We start from the raw sequence: 18,584 nt of genomic DNA, 5'->3' as shown, positions 1-18,584 counted from the left end.
CCTTCATAGTGTAAGTACAATAATTAACCATAAATATCAAATAATTTTTTTCATTTTTATTTTTAACTTAAAAAACAAATCTAAATGCAGATGCTTCCTGCACCCCCATGCTCTTCTTTCCTGGACTGGTGACGTTCATGAAACAGTAATTTTCACGTAGCTGCAATTAACAGAACCTGTCAAAGTCAATCAGCTTTCGTTCATGGTTTTGCAGCGTTGTTCCTGATTTCAGTGCTGATATGATGTAGCTGAAGAAAACCCTGAAAAATCTTTTTATCAACATCACAATTTATGAAAATTGTGTATTTCCCCACAAACCCACCATCTGTTTACAAGAAAATTCTTGGACTTAAACTGTCATTTTTTGCTTTATTGACAGTGAAATCATAATACTTGGTTAGTCACCTTATAGCAAGCATAGTAGCATATCATAAATGCACACATGGGAGGAATATATTTATGATGTATATATACAGAGATATATAACAGTGTACACGCAGGTACTTTACATGTATCTGATTGAGATCTGTGTGATGAACTACTGAAATTTTTTAAAACTAGAAGGTATCCGCCTGAAAAGTCTGAATCTTTTATCTTACAGAATTTGCAAAGCTTGATGTACAAAATTCACTCACATGTGAGTATTTTTCCCATTAGTCTACTTGGGTGACGCATCTTAAAGCCTTAATGCCAAATACCAACTGTTTACATTTTTCTAAATGCCAGCCATGTAATTTTATCATAGGATCTGAAAAAACTAGCTGAGCTGTTTCCTTCTCCCTCCTACCACCAAGTAATGCAGCCCAAATTTCATGTGATTGGCTACAAGGATATAATCCCATGCCTTCGGCTGTAACTGTGGAATCTGCAGTAGGTTCTCAAAGGTATAATCAACTGGTCTTTGAAATTTTAGTTTATAACTGCATTCATGATGCGGAGGAGGAATACAATCTTACTGTGTTCTTGTTTTCTCAGCTTTTTGGTACTGCAGATGTAACAGGGAAAAAACCACTCCATGGTGAAGTTGGAATGTGGTACTCATTAAATTCAGCATATATGACTGAATATACATAGAGAGCAGATCTTTTTCAGAAAGAAGGTGCCATTTTTATATAGTCACTTGTCAGAGTAGAATCACACTCTGAGGTGCCAATTATTTCACAACCTAAGTCCAAGACTTAACTAATCTGTGAGGTAGCAGTGAATTGCACATCTCAGCTCCCCATATTTGGTTCCTTAGTGCATGTACTATCCTGCTTGTTCCTAATTAATTTTACTAACCCCATGGTTACTGAGTGCAGAAATTGGGACACATAGGAAATCTCAATAGAAGGAAAATTCAAAGGGGAAATAGTGAATTTAGAGCTATGACCTACAGATACCAAAACAAGAATATTAATAGCGTTTCTCCATATTATTATACAATTTCTGTTGTGTTGTTCCTTATGAATTTTACCACATCATAGTTAATCTCTATGGCGCTTTGCTAGTTCATAGGCATTATTGGAGCCATTGATTGGACAGGAGCCAAATATGTGAATATAAATTGATTTTATGCAATGTACACAACAAGGAACTTATTGATATAAAGGGCTTCATTATTTGTAGGATTACTCTAAAATGATTTTGGAACAGCAAGAATTCTCTGTGGACTGTATTAGAATTTCATGCTTAAATGCAGTTGAACACTAATTTTTATCTGAATTCTTTTGTCTTACACTGCTGTATAAAGGAAGTCTGGAAGTAAGTATCAAGGGAGTAGAAATGCAGATTACAGCTTCAGGAAACAAAATGCAAGCATGAAAGATGACAGAATGGTCATGTGGGAGGAAATTACTGTAGTTTCTTTCTTTCTCTTATTCCTGTTCATAACTAGCTATTATCAAGGACCTCAGTCATTTTGAAGCAGCGTTTGTGGTAGTAGGGAAAGACAGAGGGGTTAAATTATACATATTCTGATGCTTTGACAGGTTTGGTAACCTCACTGCTGCTGAAACATGACAACAATGTCAACATCCAGAGAGACAGGGCTGTCTCTAGCCCGGTTACCTCTAAAAATCAAAAGAAATACATGACTAAGAAATATTGTATACTTAGGGGGAAAAAAGAGTTTCAGAACATGGTCAGGGAAACAGGCATTTGTATAGTGAATCTATGCAAGGGACTCACCACTCTTGACTTACTGCGGTGCTCTTTGCTCTTGATTTTTATGTTTCTCTGTAAGCTGCTGTGACTCCTCTGGCTCCTGTATGCTCTTCTGCATTGCAGGAGCAGAAGTTTGAAGAACAGTCAAAAAATTATGGATTTTAGCTGGTAAGAAAATAGTGTTGGCCTCAATTCTCATTTAAATTAACAGCAGTCATATCAACAGCTTAAGGAGTGAGTCTGAAAATATCATTTTGCATAGCTTGGTACTGCAAAATATACAGTGATTAGCTGTTCATAGATTACATATCAGACTGAAGTTCTTTCTGAAAATGCAAGCCAAAGTTTCTCTTGCACAGACTCTGCAGCATAAGATATTTCGGAGCCCTATATGTTGAACACTTCTGCCGTGTTTAATAATGGGAGACCAGGAAGCTGAAAGATAAACATGTAGATTGTGCCATGTGCTGAGGAATTTGTCTTTCTCCAATGTTCACAGTGTCCATATCCCTTCCAAAATAGATGTTTGCTGTCCACTGAGCAGATCATTTTCTGGACATTATATGGTTAGCTTTGAAACATGCTTAGAGATTAGATTGTATGTTGTAATGATTTCAATTACATAAAGTATGTTTATTGTGACAGAGAACTGTGAACTATTCTCTGCTTATTCTACGTATATTCTATGTTTATTAGCTATACAGTGAATTAAAAAAGTGAAATAGGTTAAGAAGAGCACACAAAAATTTGGATATGATTTGGGTATAACTCATACTCAGATAATAGGTGTCCTCTGTGACTATTAGACTGGAAATCTTACAATATTTCATTTTCTCATGATGATGAATTTGGATTTGGTCATCAAGTTAGTGTCTTTCAGTTGTTCTTCTAAAAATATTTGTTCGTATTTTAAGCAAATTCTGGAGACTGATACTGAGCTAATGTCTAATAATGGGAAGATTTGTTGCCTGGTCCAGGACTGTGCTGTAGATAACTCAGTCTAACTAGCTGTTGGTTCCCAAACCTAACAGTTTTGACTAACTGTCAAAAAATATTTCTGCCAAGCTGTCCTCCTCTCTGCTACCTTGGAGTTGCAGCACTTCTGCCTGACTTGGTATGTGACTGCTGTCCTGCCCCCACGCTTGCTTAAACTTGGGCTCAGACATGCCACCCTCCCTGTATGTGGGGTCCTCATCCCTACTGACTCGCTACCTTTTGGTCCTCTTCCTATCTGCAATATCATGTTCCTCCATCCTGCTCCAGGACCAGCGATACTCCTTTGACAGGACACACTGGCATAGTAATTTCTAAACCTGAGCAATAAAGTAGCTGTGGGCTTTGGGAGAGAGATTTAGGTGTTTTATCTTGTTCATTCAGTCAAGCTGATGAAACTATTGGCTTGGTATTAGTAGCAAGCATTGGAAAACAGTTTTAAAGAATTAATGTACAGATGGCATCTAGAAAGCATCAGTTGATGTTTCACATATGGCAGCAGGAGAAATGTCTCTGCTCCACTAAGAGAGGTGCAGGGGTGATTCTGTGGGGGTTTGCTGGGACATTTCTTGTGCATCAGTAGAAGCACAGACAGGACACCTGAATTCCCCCACCAAGGTTCTTCATCAGAACTTTTTTCCCCATGAATCGTTGAGCCTTTCATGTACCTTCTCTAAAGCAGTACTCAATCTGGATTGCATTGTAAGCCTTTGTGGTAGTGGTGAAAAGGCTGTTTTGATATGACATCTTTACCGTGACCTTCCATTCTTCTGAAAATGTAGTTACAGGCCCATCTTTATAAAAAGCCAAGAAAGTCTCTTTTTCTGAGCTTGTCTTTTAAAATAAATGTCCATTACTGAAGCTAGAAAGATAGTGTATTTCATTAATAGGAAGATGAATGAGTAAAAAATGTATTATTAACATCCCAGAATACTTAAGTCTAGGAAGAGATCATGTATTGTAGATATCTTTAGACATTCTGGTAATGTTCCCATCTTCTTAATGATGAATTAATTTCATCAAAAACAGTCTAATGGAATAGGGTAAATTTTCAATGTGGTGTCAGACCTTTCTCTGGTAACTCTGCATACTTGCCCTGGCCATATCAGCACTGAAAGCTAATAGTTTCTTTCAGTGCCCAGGACCTGTAAACAAAAATGACAGAGGAACACAACTGATGCTAACGTGTGATTTTTTTTCTTTCTTGGATAAGTTTTGTGATTACATTCCAAGCTGAATGTTAACTGCTGAGGTGAACATGTTTGGGATGCTGAAAAGATAAGCTGTCCAGGAAATAGCATTTAAGCATATAGGTCCCAATTTACAACTTTGCAGGCTTATTGAGGTACAGTGACCAGCTCTACTACAGTTACAGTATTAAACATTGAAAGAATGGTGACACTTACTTCTGAAAACTTATACAGTTACTCATAGTAACACTATATTTGTATGTTTTGAATAATTCCATTAATTTTAATTTTTAATATGGAAGAAAAAATTGAGAAAGGTAAAAGGACACCTTCCAGAAAATTTCTCTTTGGGAGGGAATGATTTGGTCAGCATGGGATGTCTGACCTGTTTGCTGTCTCACTCCACCCAGTTTGTATTCATCAGATAAGAGGAGGAATGGGCAAAATTAAATTGTCTGAAATCCACCATGCAGAAGGAATGTCACTGATTTTATTTCCATGAGATTAAGTATTTACTAAGTCCTTTAGTAGCTTCTATGGTATACCTGCTGTAATTCTGTAATTTAACCACATAGAAACCATACAAATTTGCTTTGCTGCCCTTTGGGTTTTTTTTTTTGTTGTTTTTTTTTTTTTTTTTTTTTTTGGTAAGTGCATCATAAATCTCCCCATGATTTGCTATAAGATGATACACTACTCTGAGTTTTGCTCACATTCCAAATCCTGAAAATCCCCCTTTCATGTGAATCACTGTGAACATCCCACAGTGTTCTCATTAATTTTCTGAGTATTCAGTTTATTTTTAAAAAAACATTTAAAACAAGTAAAATTTTCGCATGGTGTTGGTCCCCCCAAGTTGTCCACGTCTTACTTTGGATATACCAGAATGTTTGCAAAGAGAAGGTGTTGCCCTTGGAACACATTCTTTCAGCTCTCATTTCCAGAGTCTATTCCATGCTCTGTAATCATCCATACCAGAAGTCTTACTCCTCTTCTTTACTCCTCTCTTAAGAGTCATTGCTACTTTGCTACTCCTTTAAGAGGTGCTTTCCAATGGGTCTCTCACCATCAGGATCCATACCAGCATACTAAGGCAGTCAGCCAATACTTTGTACCTCCATAAGGAAATCTCTTGCTTCTTATGAATCTCCAGAGTCCATTTGTATATTACTCAGATGCTTCATTTTCAGAGGAAATTATGTAGAAATTTTGTAGAAGTTTGAGCTGATACTCATTTTTGTCAGATTTTGTCTTTCATAGGGAACAGTAAGGCTCTTAAACCGTTGACCTCCTCAAGGGTTCAAATCATCATCTCTGGATTTTCACTGAACACTTGCCTACTTCTGTATAGAGACAACAAGCATTACTTCTAAGTATTACATGTATTTGTTCATTGTTTTGTTTTACATGTCTTATAATGATTATATGGCACTAGTATGGACGGGCACTGGTATACCAAAGAATTGGCATGCTCGGGGAATATAGTCTATGCTGTGTTTTATAGAAGCCTGTAAATGAAATTGTACTTTTATTTATGACTTACAAATGTACTCTTATTTATGACTGCATGTTGCACGTGAAACATGTAGCATTTCATACCTAGCACTATAGTCATTTTAGTGAACACTGAACTGGAAATCATAATTGAATTCTATGACATTTCATTTTTTAACCTATAAGAAATTTTTGCTTGCAACTACCATTTCATAAATGGCAGAGAATCTGCTAGTATTTTGTAGATCTTTACCTTCAGTGATGCACTGCACCATTAAAGTAACCTTTTTTTGTAAAAGGCCAATTTAAATCTAATTATTCAATACTCACAGTCTCTAATAATACCACAGTGTTTATACCATTATTGTGCAGAGCTGCAGCATTACAATAATAGAAGCCATCAGATGTTATCTCTGTAAGTGGGCATGTGCTCTTCAGAAAATTCTTTACTGCAGAAAGCTTTTTCTGAGACAAGATTCTTTTTCAGCCCCTTCACACCTATTTAAAATATCAAGATAGTGTCATTGGCATGTAAAGGTCGAAGGCTCTGTAGCAAGTCTCAAAGCATTTGTGCATGCCTCATTAGATGCAGTGACCTCCAACTGCACTAGGACTCTACCGAGGATTGTTCCTGGAGTTCAGAGGAATACTCTGTTTTGTTATTTTTCCCTTCTTTTAAATAAATGAAAGTGTAACGCTTCAAATTTGTTCCCCTAATACAGTTTCAAAATATAGCTCCAAAACTGGAAGCAAATAAATTACATTTGCCTTAATTTTTAATTAGCTGAAAGTCATCACTGCAAATTGTGTCTTCCATTACAAAATAAAATAGTCAACTGCCAGGCCTGAAATAATTAAGCAATATATTATAATTAAGCAATTTAATTTTGATTTAATTATGATATATCATACAACTTTTCTTCTGATTTAACTGACATTCATTGACAAAATGCTATAATATAAAACAGCACTAATGTTTACAGCTGATGTCTCTGCATGTTTTGCTTCATAGTATTTGGCATTCATCAGAGCATATGGAAAAAGTCTTCTAGTCTGGAATAGCTGGCATGTTATTTCATACTACCCAAATTATGCACTACGTGTTTTTCCCGATTGTTATTTTGGGATGCAAGTGGGGAAATCTTCACAGACATCGGACTTGAGCCAAAGTTCATGGATATTAACTGGAATCTTTCCATCGACTTCGGTCTGCTTTAGATAGTGAACTGCTTCCATGTTGTTATAGGCAAATAGATAAGACTGCATGCTTATGAAATATTTATGGAGCTGTATCATATATATATTCTGTGTCAACATCAACATGATTTTATATTAGGCTAGAGACTGTGAAGGCAAAGGCAGAAGCGATGGGCAGGCAGGGAATATTACTTCGTTCAGCGCTGCATTGATAAAATTGCTGCCAAGTATCCACCAAATTGCTTCTTCAGAACAAGGCTATCCCCCTATTTAGTTAAAATCTTTTTCATCGGATGACAGTGTTGGAGAATGGCTTCTATTCCAGACTACACTTGTGTGCAAACTCCTGTTTAATGACAAGTATGGTGAGGGTGATTTCAAAAGGTTCATTCTGCCTGCAGGCAGGTCTGCGCCTGCAGGTCTTCATGACTGTGGGCTCGTAGAAGTGAAGTTGAAGGACGAAAAGCCAATTCTCTTCTTGATTTAGTGATTTGAGCACTCTCGGCAACATCCATGAAAACAGTCACGTAAGGCAGGGAAGCTCATGATTCATCGTATTGCATGCAGTCAGATGCTCTTATACCCCTTTAATTTTGATGTGTTGCCTTTTTTCCTGTGGTGATGTTTAAATTTCTCAGCAAAAGGTCAAAGGCCAAATGTCTTCTGGGGCTGAGAGCAATTGTATGCTCAGAGCAATAATGAATGTTTGTTCTCTCTCAAACCCTTTCTCCCTCTGGTTTTCTGAAGAAGAACAGAATAATTATTCAGATCGGTGATATTTAGAATGCGGCAGAAAATCAGAACAATGTGTTCAAAACCAATAAAAACATTTCAGCCAGCCTTCTTGTGATATTGAAATTGCTTTGTGCATGTCATCTCACCTTCACCCCACTGGCCCAAAATTCTTTGCTTTGTAATGTACGCTCAAGTAAAGGTTTTGCAAAATGCCCGTTAAACAACATGAAATTAAAAATATGCTGATGTGGGATTATGTTTGTGACAGCCTCTCAGATATTTCAGTATGGCTGCATTTAGATACCCTATAGGTGTCGTAGCTTCATGAATACACCAATGAGACCTGTGAATAATTTAAGAGAATATTGTCAGTAGCAAATGTCACACAAAATAACTGGAAGTAAAATTACCTACAATAAGTGAAGATAAAAATGGATGTAAATCAATTTCTGTTTAATATACAACTTGCTTAAGTAGGAAACAATAGGTTATTACTTTGACAAGAAATCTTGAAGTGTTTTTATTATATCCTTATCGCTTCATTTATTTTATATAGAAACTTTGGCTATGATCCACACCTCTGTAACTCTCACAGAAAAATAGTTCTGTAAATACACTGTGAAATTTGCACATGGGGAGCAGTTATTACCCAATTTGCTTATACTTTCAAAATTGAAGAGCAAAATGTAAATCTGCATGAGAGTTTTACAGGAATTTTGAGGTTTCAAATTCAGCAGTTCAAAATGCAACATGGTTGGAGAAGAACGCTAAGCAATAAAATGATTCTGGCTGAAATTAACCCTGCAAAAGACTTTTCTCTCTTGTCTAATAAGTATTTTATGAAGAGCATGAAGCAATATGCTGATGCAGTCATATTTACCCAGTAAGCATGAGCACCAAGTGATATTGTGCCTATTTAGTCTTTTATCGATGAGAGACCCATTTCAATGATTTAAACATTATCTTTTCATTGTTTTTATTCCAACAGCTTACCCAGGGGTTAAAATGGTGAGTGAAAGTCATCATGAGGCCCTGGCAGCACCGCCAGCTACCACAGTAGCAGCAGCCCCTCCAAGTAATGTCACCGAGCCAGCCAGTCCCGGAGGAGGGGGAGGAAAAGAAGATGCATTTTCTAAGTTAAAAGAGAAGTTCATGAATGAACTGAACAAAATTCCATGTAAGTAAAACTTGATTGATTATAAAGCTTCTTTTGGCAGATTAGATTTAACTTGACATTTTCTTCTTTGTCATTTATTTAGACAGCATACTAAATGCCTTCTAGTCAAAACGAGAAAAATCACGAGATAAACCTGGTTTAGTAAGCTTCTCAAAATTAATTGGAGTAGAAAAAACAGGGCCGAACTCATGCAATTTGAGTCTATTCTTGATATGACAGATTGTCTTGGTAATTTTTACTGATGAATTATTGCTGAATCATCAAAACTGGAATGACAGAACTTCACGGTGGCCATGGGACCAATAAGCAAAATATTTCCTACCAGTAACAGTTAGGGTTTCATGTTTATGACAAATGTGTGTGGGCATACTACTTTAAAGCAGAATTTGGCCAAAACTCATAAATATTGAGAAAATAAGGAGACTGTGTATCTTTGGGGATTAGAAAATATAGAAAAAATGGGAAAACGTCTTTTTAACAAGGAAATAGCTGTAATACAGCAGTAATGTGTGAAGATAGCCATGCTTTTCCCACTCAGTAATTCTGTTAGATCAGTCATTGAATGTTGTTTGTGGTGAGTTCCTGTACCTATGCAGAATACTTTAAAAGTTCCAATGTATATTTCTGTGAAGTCAGTAGGGTTGAAGTCAGCAGGGTTCTTCTGGTCTGTTCTAGAAAGTGTTGACTCAAAGTTGAGGCCTCAATTTGTTCACATTTGTAAAAAAAATAAAAGCATTAGCTTTTTGCTGTTGTTTATCATAATGCTAGGGTTCTTGAACCTGTTTGGTATGTTTTAGTATGCATACACTGGTATTAAATATACAACAAATTCAACAGTGTCAAAGTTGTTTCATATAATAAAGAAAAAATCCTTTTTGTTACTGACAGAAAAATTACCTGATGATACAAGCAGATAGTTTTGGCACTTTTGTAGACATGAAGGTGAAGGCTGTGTGTGTATGTGTGTTTTAATAGCAGGCATTACAAAGTCATTCAGTCTTTAATAATTTTTACTTTAGAAGATTAAGTAAATGTAAAATATTTTCAGGGAAGTATTTTAACATGTGTAAGAGTTTTCATTTTTAGAAGGTTATCATTTGTGTAAAGAAATGTTGTGTGACTGATAAAGACAGATAACAAATTAGAATATTAATCGATTTTTTATCTCTGAAATGGATCTTGGCAATCTGGCAGATGCAGTTTTTGAAAAATTGATAGCAAACAGCTTTGCTCTGTCACTCGAAATTCTCACTTGCAAGAATAGAGGTGTTACAGTGGTAAGAAGTCCGTATGTCATTAGTTTGGTAATCTGCACAGTCCAGTGCAGACCATACTGAAATTAAATTGCCTGATGATATCATGGGAAAAACAAAACTACAAGAAGAAAAAAAAGAGAGGAAAAAAGAAAAGACAAGACATTGAAGGAGAAACAGTCAGCATTTGAAACATTTGTCTTTTAATTTTTATCTCACCACGCTAGGTAAATGAGGTAGATGACACTTTTATGTAGATATTCTTTTATTTTTAAACTTTGATTTTAGCATACCAGAGGCATGAACGGTTTCCAAGATGAGGAACTCTGTAATTGGTAGGTCTAGGAAAAGGTCTGTAGATAGAGAGGAACTTTGAATGCACTGCTGCATACTTTTTTAAAACAAGTCCAATCTGGACAATCTTTCCAGATAGGACTGAATAAAAAATAAAAAAGTACCTACTATTACATGGTGAAAATGCTTACTGAGAAAAGCGTACTAGGCCATAAGACAAGTCTTAGTTATTATGAAACACATTAGAGTATCTATAAAATATGGTATCTTATGCTGATAGTGAGACCAGAACATATTGCCCCCATTTTAGAAATCTGGACTCTTATCCAAGATCATGCAGTAATTTTGTGGTGGATTGGAAAAATGAACCTGGGATAGTCACAGATCCCATGCCAATTGTCTGCTCTGCTTCTAGAGGCTGCAGATGTGATTGGATCTTCCCAGCATCTCCGTCAAATACTGGGACTGTTTAACATGACATTCTGCTGTGTTTATTTAGGCTTATTTAATTTTGCCATTTCAAGAAGAAAGTTGAATGTTCATTATGGTACAAAGGGCTTGGGTGTGGGGTTTTTTTTTAAATATTTAAATATGGAATAGTGCCATTGACACGTTGGAGCATTTTATATCCCAAATAACTTTTGTTTTTCCCATTTTCCCCAATAACAAATCCTACGTGAATGGACTGTAATTGACAGGTCTGTATGCGTTCAGTTTACGTCCATAGGGAGTTGTCAGCGAGGTGGTGTTAGCCTATTACAAAGCTGAGGGTTTAATTGCGGTAGAAAAGTTGTCAGACCTTACCTCTTACAGCTGGTTGCAAATTTTTTGAGAATCACTCTTAAAACAGAGCAGAATGTAAATTTGTTCCAACCAAATCATTTTTATAGTGCCTTTCTGGGAATTTCTTGCTGTGCGAGAGAGAATGTATATGGTGAACGGGCCCTATTGGGACAGCACAGATACTTGGGTCTAAGAACACTTCCAAGACCATGGACCAGGTTTTTCCTCTGGTAGATTCAAACTGAAGACCTGACCCCTAGTCTTAACACATGGCAGAGTCATGCAAAGCTCAGTAGTTTGAAAGTCATTTGGAAGCTTTCAGTCATTTGAAATCTCAGTAGTTACTGCGAGAGGATTTTTTTTTTTCAGTGCTCTGTAGTCTATGTGCAAGAGAGAAATAATTAAATGGTTTAGTTGCCTGTGCCTAAGATGTCTGCAGATGGAAAATAAGCCATCATGATTTAATGGATGTATAATAGGATAGAATATACCCATATTGTGAAAAAGTTCACTGCAATCAACTTGGTTTGAGTGATAAAAAAGCTGAGCCGTAGTAGGGGCTAATTTATATATAGTCTTCTCTTTCTGGTTTTTCATAGAAATTACATAATATCAAGTCATGCTTATATAAAAAAACCCAACATTCAAATAGTGGAATACATGATGACAAAAATAAAGGTACAGCAAACTACATCCAGCTGAATAAATATTGTTCCTTCCATATGGCTTATAATAGAACAGTCATCTTTTTAAAAGAATATGTTTTGTAGAATACATAGAAGCCACAAGTTAAATAGTCTAGACATACTTAACTAACTAAAAATATCAGGATTCCCATTAAGATTTCATTTTGCAGAACTGCAAGATAGGGTCTGTGCAATTTAAATTATACTAATGTTTCCTCCTGTAATATATGCACCAGAGAAGTCTTACTTTGTCAAAAATGGATGAATTTAATAGAATGAGGATATAAAAGTTCCAAGAAGAAGGGAGGTCCCATTTGTGTTAATATACATTTATTTCAAGAGCGGTGATGCAGTATGTAAACCCAGTTAAAGTTTTGATTGATACAAGCAGAAATTCTGTTTTTTTCATGGATTTTTATCTCTTCAAAGTAGAACATAATCCACGTTTTGTGGCAGGAGAGTGTAAGCTTCCAAAAGCACACAAATCATTCAGAATGGTGATGTCTTAACATATATTTCACTCTGGATAAAGCAAGTGGGATCATTTTATTACAATGAGTCATACAATTAAAGTGCAAGAATCCTGTAAGGTTACTGAGGCATAACTGTGAAGAATTTTTTTCTCCGTTATGTAAATGCCTGCATTTTGGTTGTGAGTGGCTGATTTGCATAATCACAGTACAGTTGTTTTTCCATAACTGCACTGTGTGTAAAAGTCACTCTGTCTTAATTGGTTCTTACACTTTCTATCCCAATTTATCTTTAATCTGCAGAATTTTTAAGCTGTTTACCAGAAGGGGAAAAAAGGTACCATCTCTGCTTTTACACTTTGCGTTTTAAATGTAGGAATTCCAACACTGAAGAAGGGGGTAAAACAAAGCAGATAAAATGGCATATACACTTCTGAAAACAAAATTGCATTAGAAGACTTGATAAGACATACTGATTCTTGCCTTCCTCCCTCTCACTGCTCTTCCATCTGGGCCTTTGTCTACAGGCTAGGAAAATATCTGCCATGCATTTACAGTAAGCGAGTTCTAGCAAAACTAAGGAATTGCAAGACAGCAACAGCTTTTGGGCGGAGGCTTTAAATGTCAAGATACTGATACTAACCATACAGCATTAGTTTACTTAATAAGCATCTTTGTAAAAGGAAAGTGATTTTGATGTGTTTCCTAAGAGCACATTCCTATATGAACAGAAGATCTCGTTCTGCCAACAAGGTAAATAAAACAGCACAAATCCAATAACGCTCCAGCATACATCTGACTGAATAATGATACGCTGTTAATGCTTCTGGTATAATCTTGAATAGCTGTAATAGCTGAATGCATTGAATCCAGGATACTATCATTACCTCTTTAATGGGAAGTTATTGCATATTTCTAATGCTTTTTGCTGTCTTACATTGTAATTGGATAAAAAGTTACCTTTCTATACCAGCCTTATTCTGAAATGTTCGGCTGGCTTGCAACTCCATTTAGCCTCAGTAGCTGGTGCTCAAAACCCCTAAATTTGATTCATTGTGTACAACTGACTGATAATCCCCCAAACCAGGAGCTCAAAACTGTGTGATGATTCAGGCTAAAACCCGATGTTCTGTGCAGACCTGTTTCACAGTCTGTTTGCAGATATTCAGAGAAAGGTTTTTTTCCCTCTCCTTGGCTTAGTGAATAACTGTCAAAACAAAATGGGACTGGAGGCTGCAGAGGAAACTGTAAAAAAAAATGTAAAAATAACTGTAAGACCCAGGTCTGGTATAATTCTAAATAATAGCTTAGAAGCTGAAGTACAGAGTTATAGTTATATTTGGGTAAATTAGCAAATAAAATAATTCTGGATTTATGTGTTTAGCCATTTAAGTTAAAGCTTCAGCATTCAGCAGTCATCCTAGACACACCTCATAATTTCTTTCTCCCTGCTGGTCTCTGCTGTTCTGTCCTTCTGCCTTTCTTGACTGACCAGCTGAGGTTGTATTAAGAGTTCTTATTACCCTCTATAACTGGCAGTAGAGTTCATTTCTTAATTTTTCATTCTTATTTGGCATGAAGATTATCAAGGAGATATTACTGAATTTTGTCTATTATTAGAAAATTGAAGATTTTGTGCATGGGGTCTTTCAGAAACTTAATTTTTATGGAGCTGCCAGCTTGATCATTTGCAGAAAATAAATTCAGGCTGTTCATTTCACTGCTTCTTCTAATGGTTCCTGGAGTACAGGTGTCACTGGCACAGGAAGGAGAGGGCACATTCTTTTCTAAGTTCATAAAAAGGAAGCAAAATGCTGATAATAGAATGATTTCAGATTTCAAAACTGGATTAATAGAGACAGATAAATACCGTAAAATCACAATAAAATTCCCAGCAATAGCTATTATTTATATTTCTATGGCACATACCCATGTTAGTCATTGCCTAAGATCTTCTTAGGTTAGCCAGAAAAAAATTTAGTCTCTGCTTCAGAGACCTTCCTGTCTAAATATAAGGCAAGTAATAGCTGCCTGCCTGCAGAAAATGAGGACTATGTGTATGTATGTTCGTGTATATATGTATATGTACACACATATATTTGTCAATACAATAAGCAGTGATCTCAGCTTAGGAGCAGTCTGACATTGGCAAACTCTATTTAGGTATCCTGGCAAACAGGACTTGTAAGGAGAGATTTAGAGGAGAATAAAGAAAGAAGTTTCTTGATGTTCGGGAAAGTCCGAAGAACAGTGCTGGAGGAAGTGGGAAGGCATAAATTCAAGTCTTCTTGTTTCCCTTCCTGTCATCGAATCATTGGCAGTTGCTCATGCCAAACAAATACATGCAGCTTCACATTGGGGAAGAATCAGGGGAAATCAGAAATAAAGATTTATTTTGGAACAGAGAACAAGTACAAGAAAGAGCTATTACATTATAATAATAGAGGAGGGAAAATCACTATTTCTAAATATAGCAATTGAAATGCAAATTTCAGATTACTTTTTTTTCTCCCTGAACCCCCCAGTCCCAGAGTTCAGTGATTACATGAGAACTTCAGCTTTATTTTTTTTCATTAAATAAAAGTTTCTAGATCACCTGCTAGTAGGGAAATCTTGAAAATACTGCCCACACACATCCAGAAGACATAAAAATCGTGAGACAAAGAAAAACAATTCAACTGTTATTTTATAAACTTATAATATGAAAATACCTTCATTATTTTTAGGGGTCCAGCATATTTTGAATGCTTGAAATTAGGAGTCCTGAAAATACAGCTTTTAAATCCAAAGTATCTAAATAGATACTGAGGGGTGGAAGAATGGAAGTGAAAACTCATGAAGCAGAAGATGGGTGAAAATCCTTGTCTGGAAGGAATAGCATGTGGTCTGAGATCCTACTGAATTACACTGTGTTGATATTTTAATGATTGATTCTGTCATTAAGAGAATTTTTACAATCCATGAGTTATTTTCATATGCCTTCTGATAGGCTCCCCTTAACACGTCCTGTACTTAAACGTTTGGATCTGTGACAGCTGCCAGTTTGGTCCTCATACAGGGCTGAGCTAGGAACCTCAGGCTGTTAGAAGTACGAGCTGCTCTAGCACGACCCAAAAGCGCTGCTGCAGACCGTAGCTGGATCCAGCACCACCGAGCACACGTGCTTGCCAGAAGGTTACGCATCTCCTCCGATCAAAGCAAGCTCAACTCGTGCATCTGACACGCTTAGGTCTGAGGGAGGACTCTGTTCCTATGCTGGCCATTATTTTGGCTCCTTGGACAAGCCGAGGAGGAAAGGAGAAATCAGAAGAGCAGACTCCTACAACTTGAACCAGAGCGCCAGCTGCAGCACCCTCCCTCCCCAGCACAGGGGAAGCCTGTCACGTGCTAAACTCATGTCCTCTTCTGCGGCACCTTGAGAACGTACCGTCCCGTCTGAAAGGAGATACTGTCTCTTAGCCAGAAGCACACTGGGAGCGTAACCCCAGTGTCAAACAGAATTATACATTATGGATTACATGTGTCTGAAACATCGTTTTCAGAAACAGCAGTTGGTTTTGAGTTGCATAATCTGAAAGAAGGGGAAGGAGAAGCAAGTTCTTCTGTAAAATACATGATGCTCAGAACATTTCAGCAAAATATATGAAAACAAAAAAAACCCGTTCAGATTAACTTTTACAGCGACGGGGATGAAATTCATCTATAGCAGAAACAGGGCTGAGCACCTACCTTTGGTTTGGTGACAGGGTTTTAACAAGGGGTGCCAGAGTACCCCCAAGGGTGTCCTCTAGCACATCACTGTGATTATTATTTTATATGTTACAACAACTCTGGTAGGTATTTTATTGAACTATAGATATGTCAAGTTGTGCCAGTGCCTTATAAATTGAGTAGAGAATTCAATTTACAAGCAGAAAACTGAACATAGTTGCTGGCTTCCTTTCAGTACTGGGAATGTATCTTAAAATTTCATTACTTTGTGTGAGCGAAAGTGCACTAAAATTATGTTTACGTACATAAACTAAACACAATCTTTGCTAGTCTTTTTCAACTTACCTGCAGCTGAAGTATCTACAGAAATTGCCCATTATCTGTTATAATTCAGTTTGTAATCTTGCTCTGAAAATGAGACTTCATGGAACGATTGTTCTGAACTTAAAATTGAGAATACATTTAAAGATTGATTCTCAGCAGCATACTGCATAAAAGAAAAAAAAAAGCACTTGGGACTATGGTTAATAGATTTGCTTTTAAAAAGTATGGTATAAATGGGCAACGAAAAATATAGGAATTACTGCTCAGATTGATATTCCATCCCTAGATCAGCTACTTGTGCCTAGGCACTGTGGCAATCTAGAAGATATTCTGTTGCATTTTTATAAAAACCAAGAGTAGATAATGAAGCCTCTGTTATTCTGAGGCACTGTTGTAAGTTGGCACAGCTGAAGAACAGAATGTCATTCTTTGTTGTTTTTGTTAACTATTCTACTTAGGACTGGATAAGTTTGCTGCTGAGAATTATCCAAACTAAAGTCTTCCCTGAGGGATTATAAATACATAATACCCTCCTTATTTTGGTTGACATATGTTTTTTAAAGTATTTAAACTTTTCTAAAGAGGCAAGAATTCCTTTATTGATATATTAAGTGTTTAAGATACCTGGTCATCAATGCCAGATTGCCAAGGTGGCTGAAATACTAAGCCACTGACCACCAACAGGAGCTTTCAGGAATGCTGTAGGTCCTATAGCATCCTTTCTTGCGTTCCTTTTATCTTTTTAGTCTTGGCTTGTATTTCAAGCGAGATCTTGAACTGGTCTGGACCTGAAAATCTCTACTGCTTCCAGAACACACAGCCAGTCTGCAAGAGCTGTGGAGGTGGCCTCAAATCTTCAGAAGGATCTTGGTATGGGTAGACTTTGCTCTGACTCCACAGAAGGAAGCTGCGCTGCTGAACTTGAATGACTGCCTCATGAAGGCGGAGTTCCAGCTGGCAGCTGAGCGAGCCATCTGCCTACTCCTGTGCAGGTTTCTGAATCTGAATCTAATCTTAATTATCAACTTCAGCAAGAGCTCCCTAATTTGCTCACAGCCCCTATATCATCTGGGGGCATGTTTCAGTACTGTAGCTGGCACTGTTTCCCTATTGCAGTGAGAGCCGCCAAAATGAAAGATGAGGTTTGTCCTTTCAGATGGGAAAGGCATTTCAACCCACATCTAAAAGGGAGCTCTAGAAGTGCTCAGGGTTTCTACACTTAGCTTTTAGGAACGAGGCTCTGGGAGTCAAATTCACAAATTGAAGTTAAATGCCTTGGTTCTCTTCAGAACGACACAGAAACAGGAGGCCCGGGTTTATGCAGAAGGAAAAACTGGAGGGAGATGTGTCTGAAATGGTACAGGTCTCACAGACTGTGATATCTAGGAAGAACCCTAGGTTAGGCCCTTCTAACAGAGAGATTCACAGTCTGAAAACACTTTCCCTGGACTTAGAGACCTGATTTCTCTCACTTTGACAGCGATTGTTTCACTCTCTTCTGTCAATGTGCAATCTGATGAAGAGCAAGGGAACTCACTGGACCAGAGAGCTGACTGAAGGACAGCATATGCATTTTGCTGTGAAATGCCGCTGTACAAAATAAGCAAATATCACTGGCTATTTACAGCTCCTTACTCTTATTAAACAAATGTCCCACACTAGGCTACAGAGTATGACCCCATGAATCCTGCATTTCTTTGCTAGCTTTTCCTGCAGGAAAGGCCGATCCAAGTTAGTTTTCCAGCTTGATCCCTTGATTTCCTTTAGTCGCAGGAAGACCAGGAACTCGGGTGTTTTAGGCTGCAGCCCGGACGATATTCCTCAACCTTTGGCATGGCAGCTCCCATGTTGTCAGTTTGAAGTAGCCACACAAACCCTTTGTTTGACACAGTGGAGTAGGGATGGCAGTTCCTTGAAGAGGAAGGGAGAAGGAGTATCCTAAAGCTGGTGAGCTGCCAATAGGATTGAAAGTCATTTCCACGTGGGAAGCTTTCTCCACCTAGAGCTGTGTCAGAACCATCCCCTATATGGCTCTACCCCAATGGGAAGGAAACCTCCACGGCTAGGACAGGCATCATATTTTTTTTTAATGAAAACAGTTTATAGAGAGGTAATACATTCTTCACGTAGTC

At 37.3% G+C, this 18,584-nt stretch overlaps 1 protein-coding gene across 4 annotated transcripts in view; it reads left to right on the top strand.

Annotated features, from left to right (window-relative positions):
- Positions 1-18,584, top strand: part of SYT1 (synaptotagmin 1) — a 361,032-nt gene that overhangs the window by 215,392 nt on the left and 127,056 nt on the right. For all 4 annotated transcript variants that reach the window (XM_030002786.2, XM_030002785.2, XM_030002787.2 and 1 more), the window contains one exon: positions 8,743-8,931. In XM_030002786.2, coding sequence (XP_029858646.1) covers positions 8,743-8,931 — 189 coding nt within the window. The remainder of the gene's footprint in view (positions 1-8,742; positions 8,932-18,584) is intronic.

The sequence above is a fragment of the Aquila chrysaetos genome, chromosome 26 (genome assembly GCF_900496995.4).
Source record: "Aquila chrysaetos chrysaetos chromosome 26, bAquChr1.4, whole genome shotgun sequence".
Classification (NCBI taxonomy): domain Eukaryota; kingdom Metazoa; phylum Chordata; class Aves; order Accipitriformes; family Accipitridae; genus Aquila; species Aquila chrysaetos.
The sequence above is the reverse complement of the archived record's forward strand: the minus strand, read 5'-3'. Positions and strand labels throughout refer to the sequence as shown.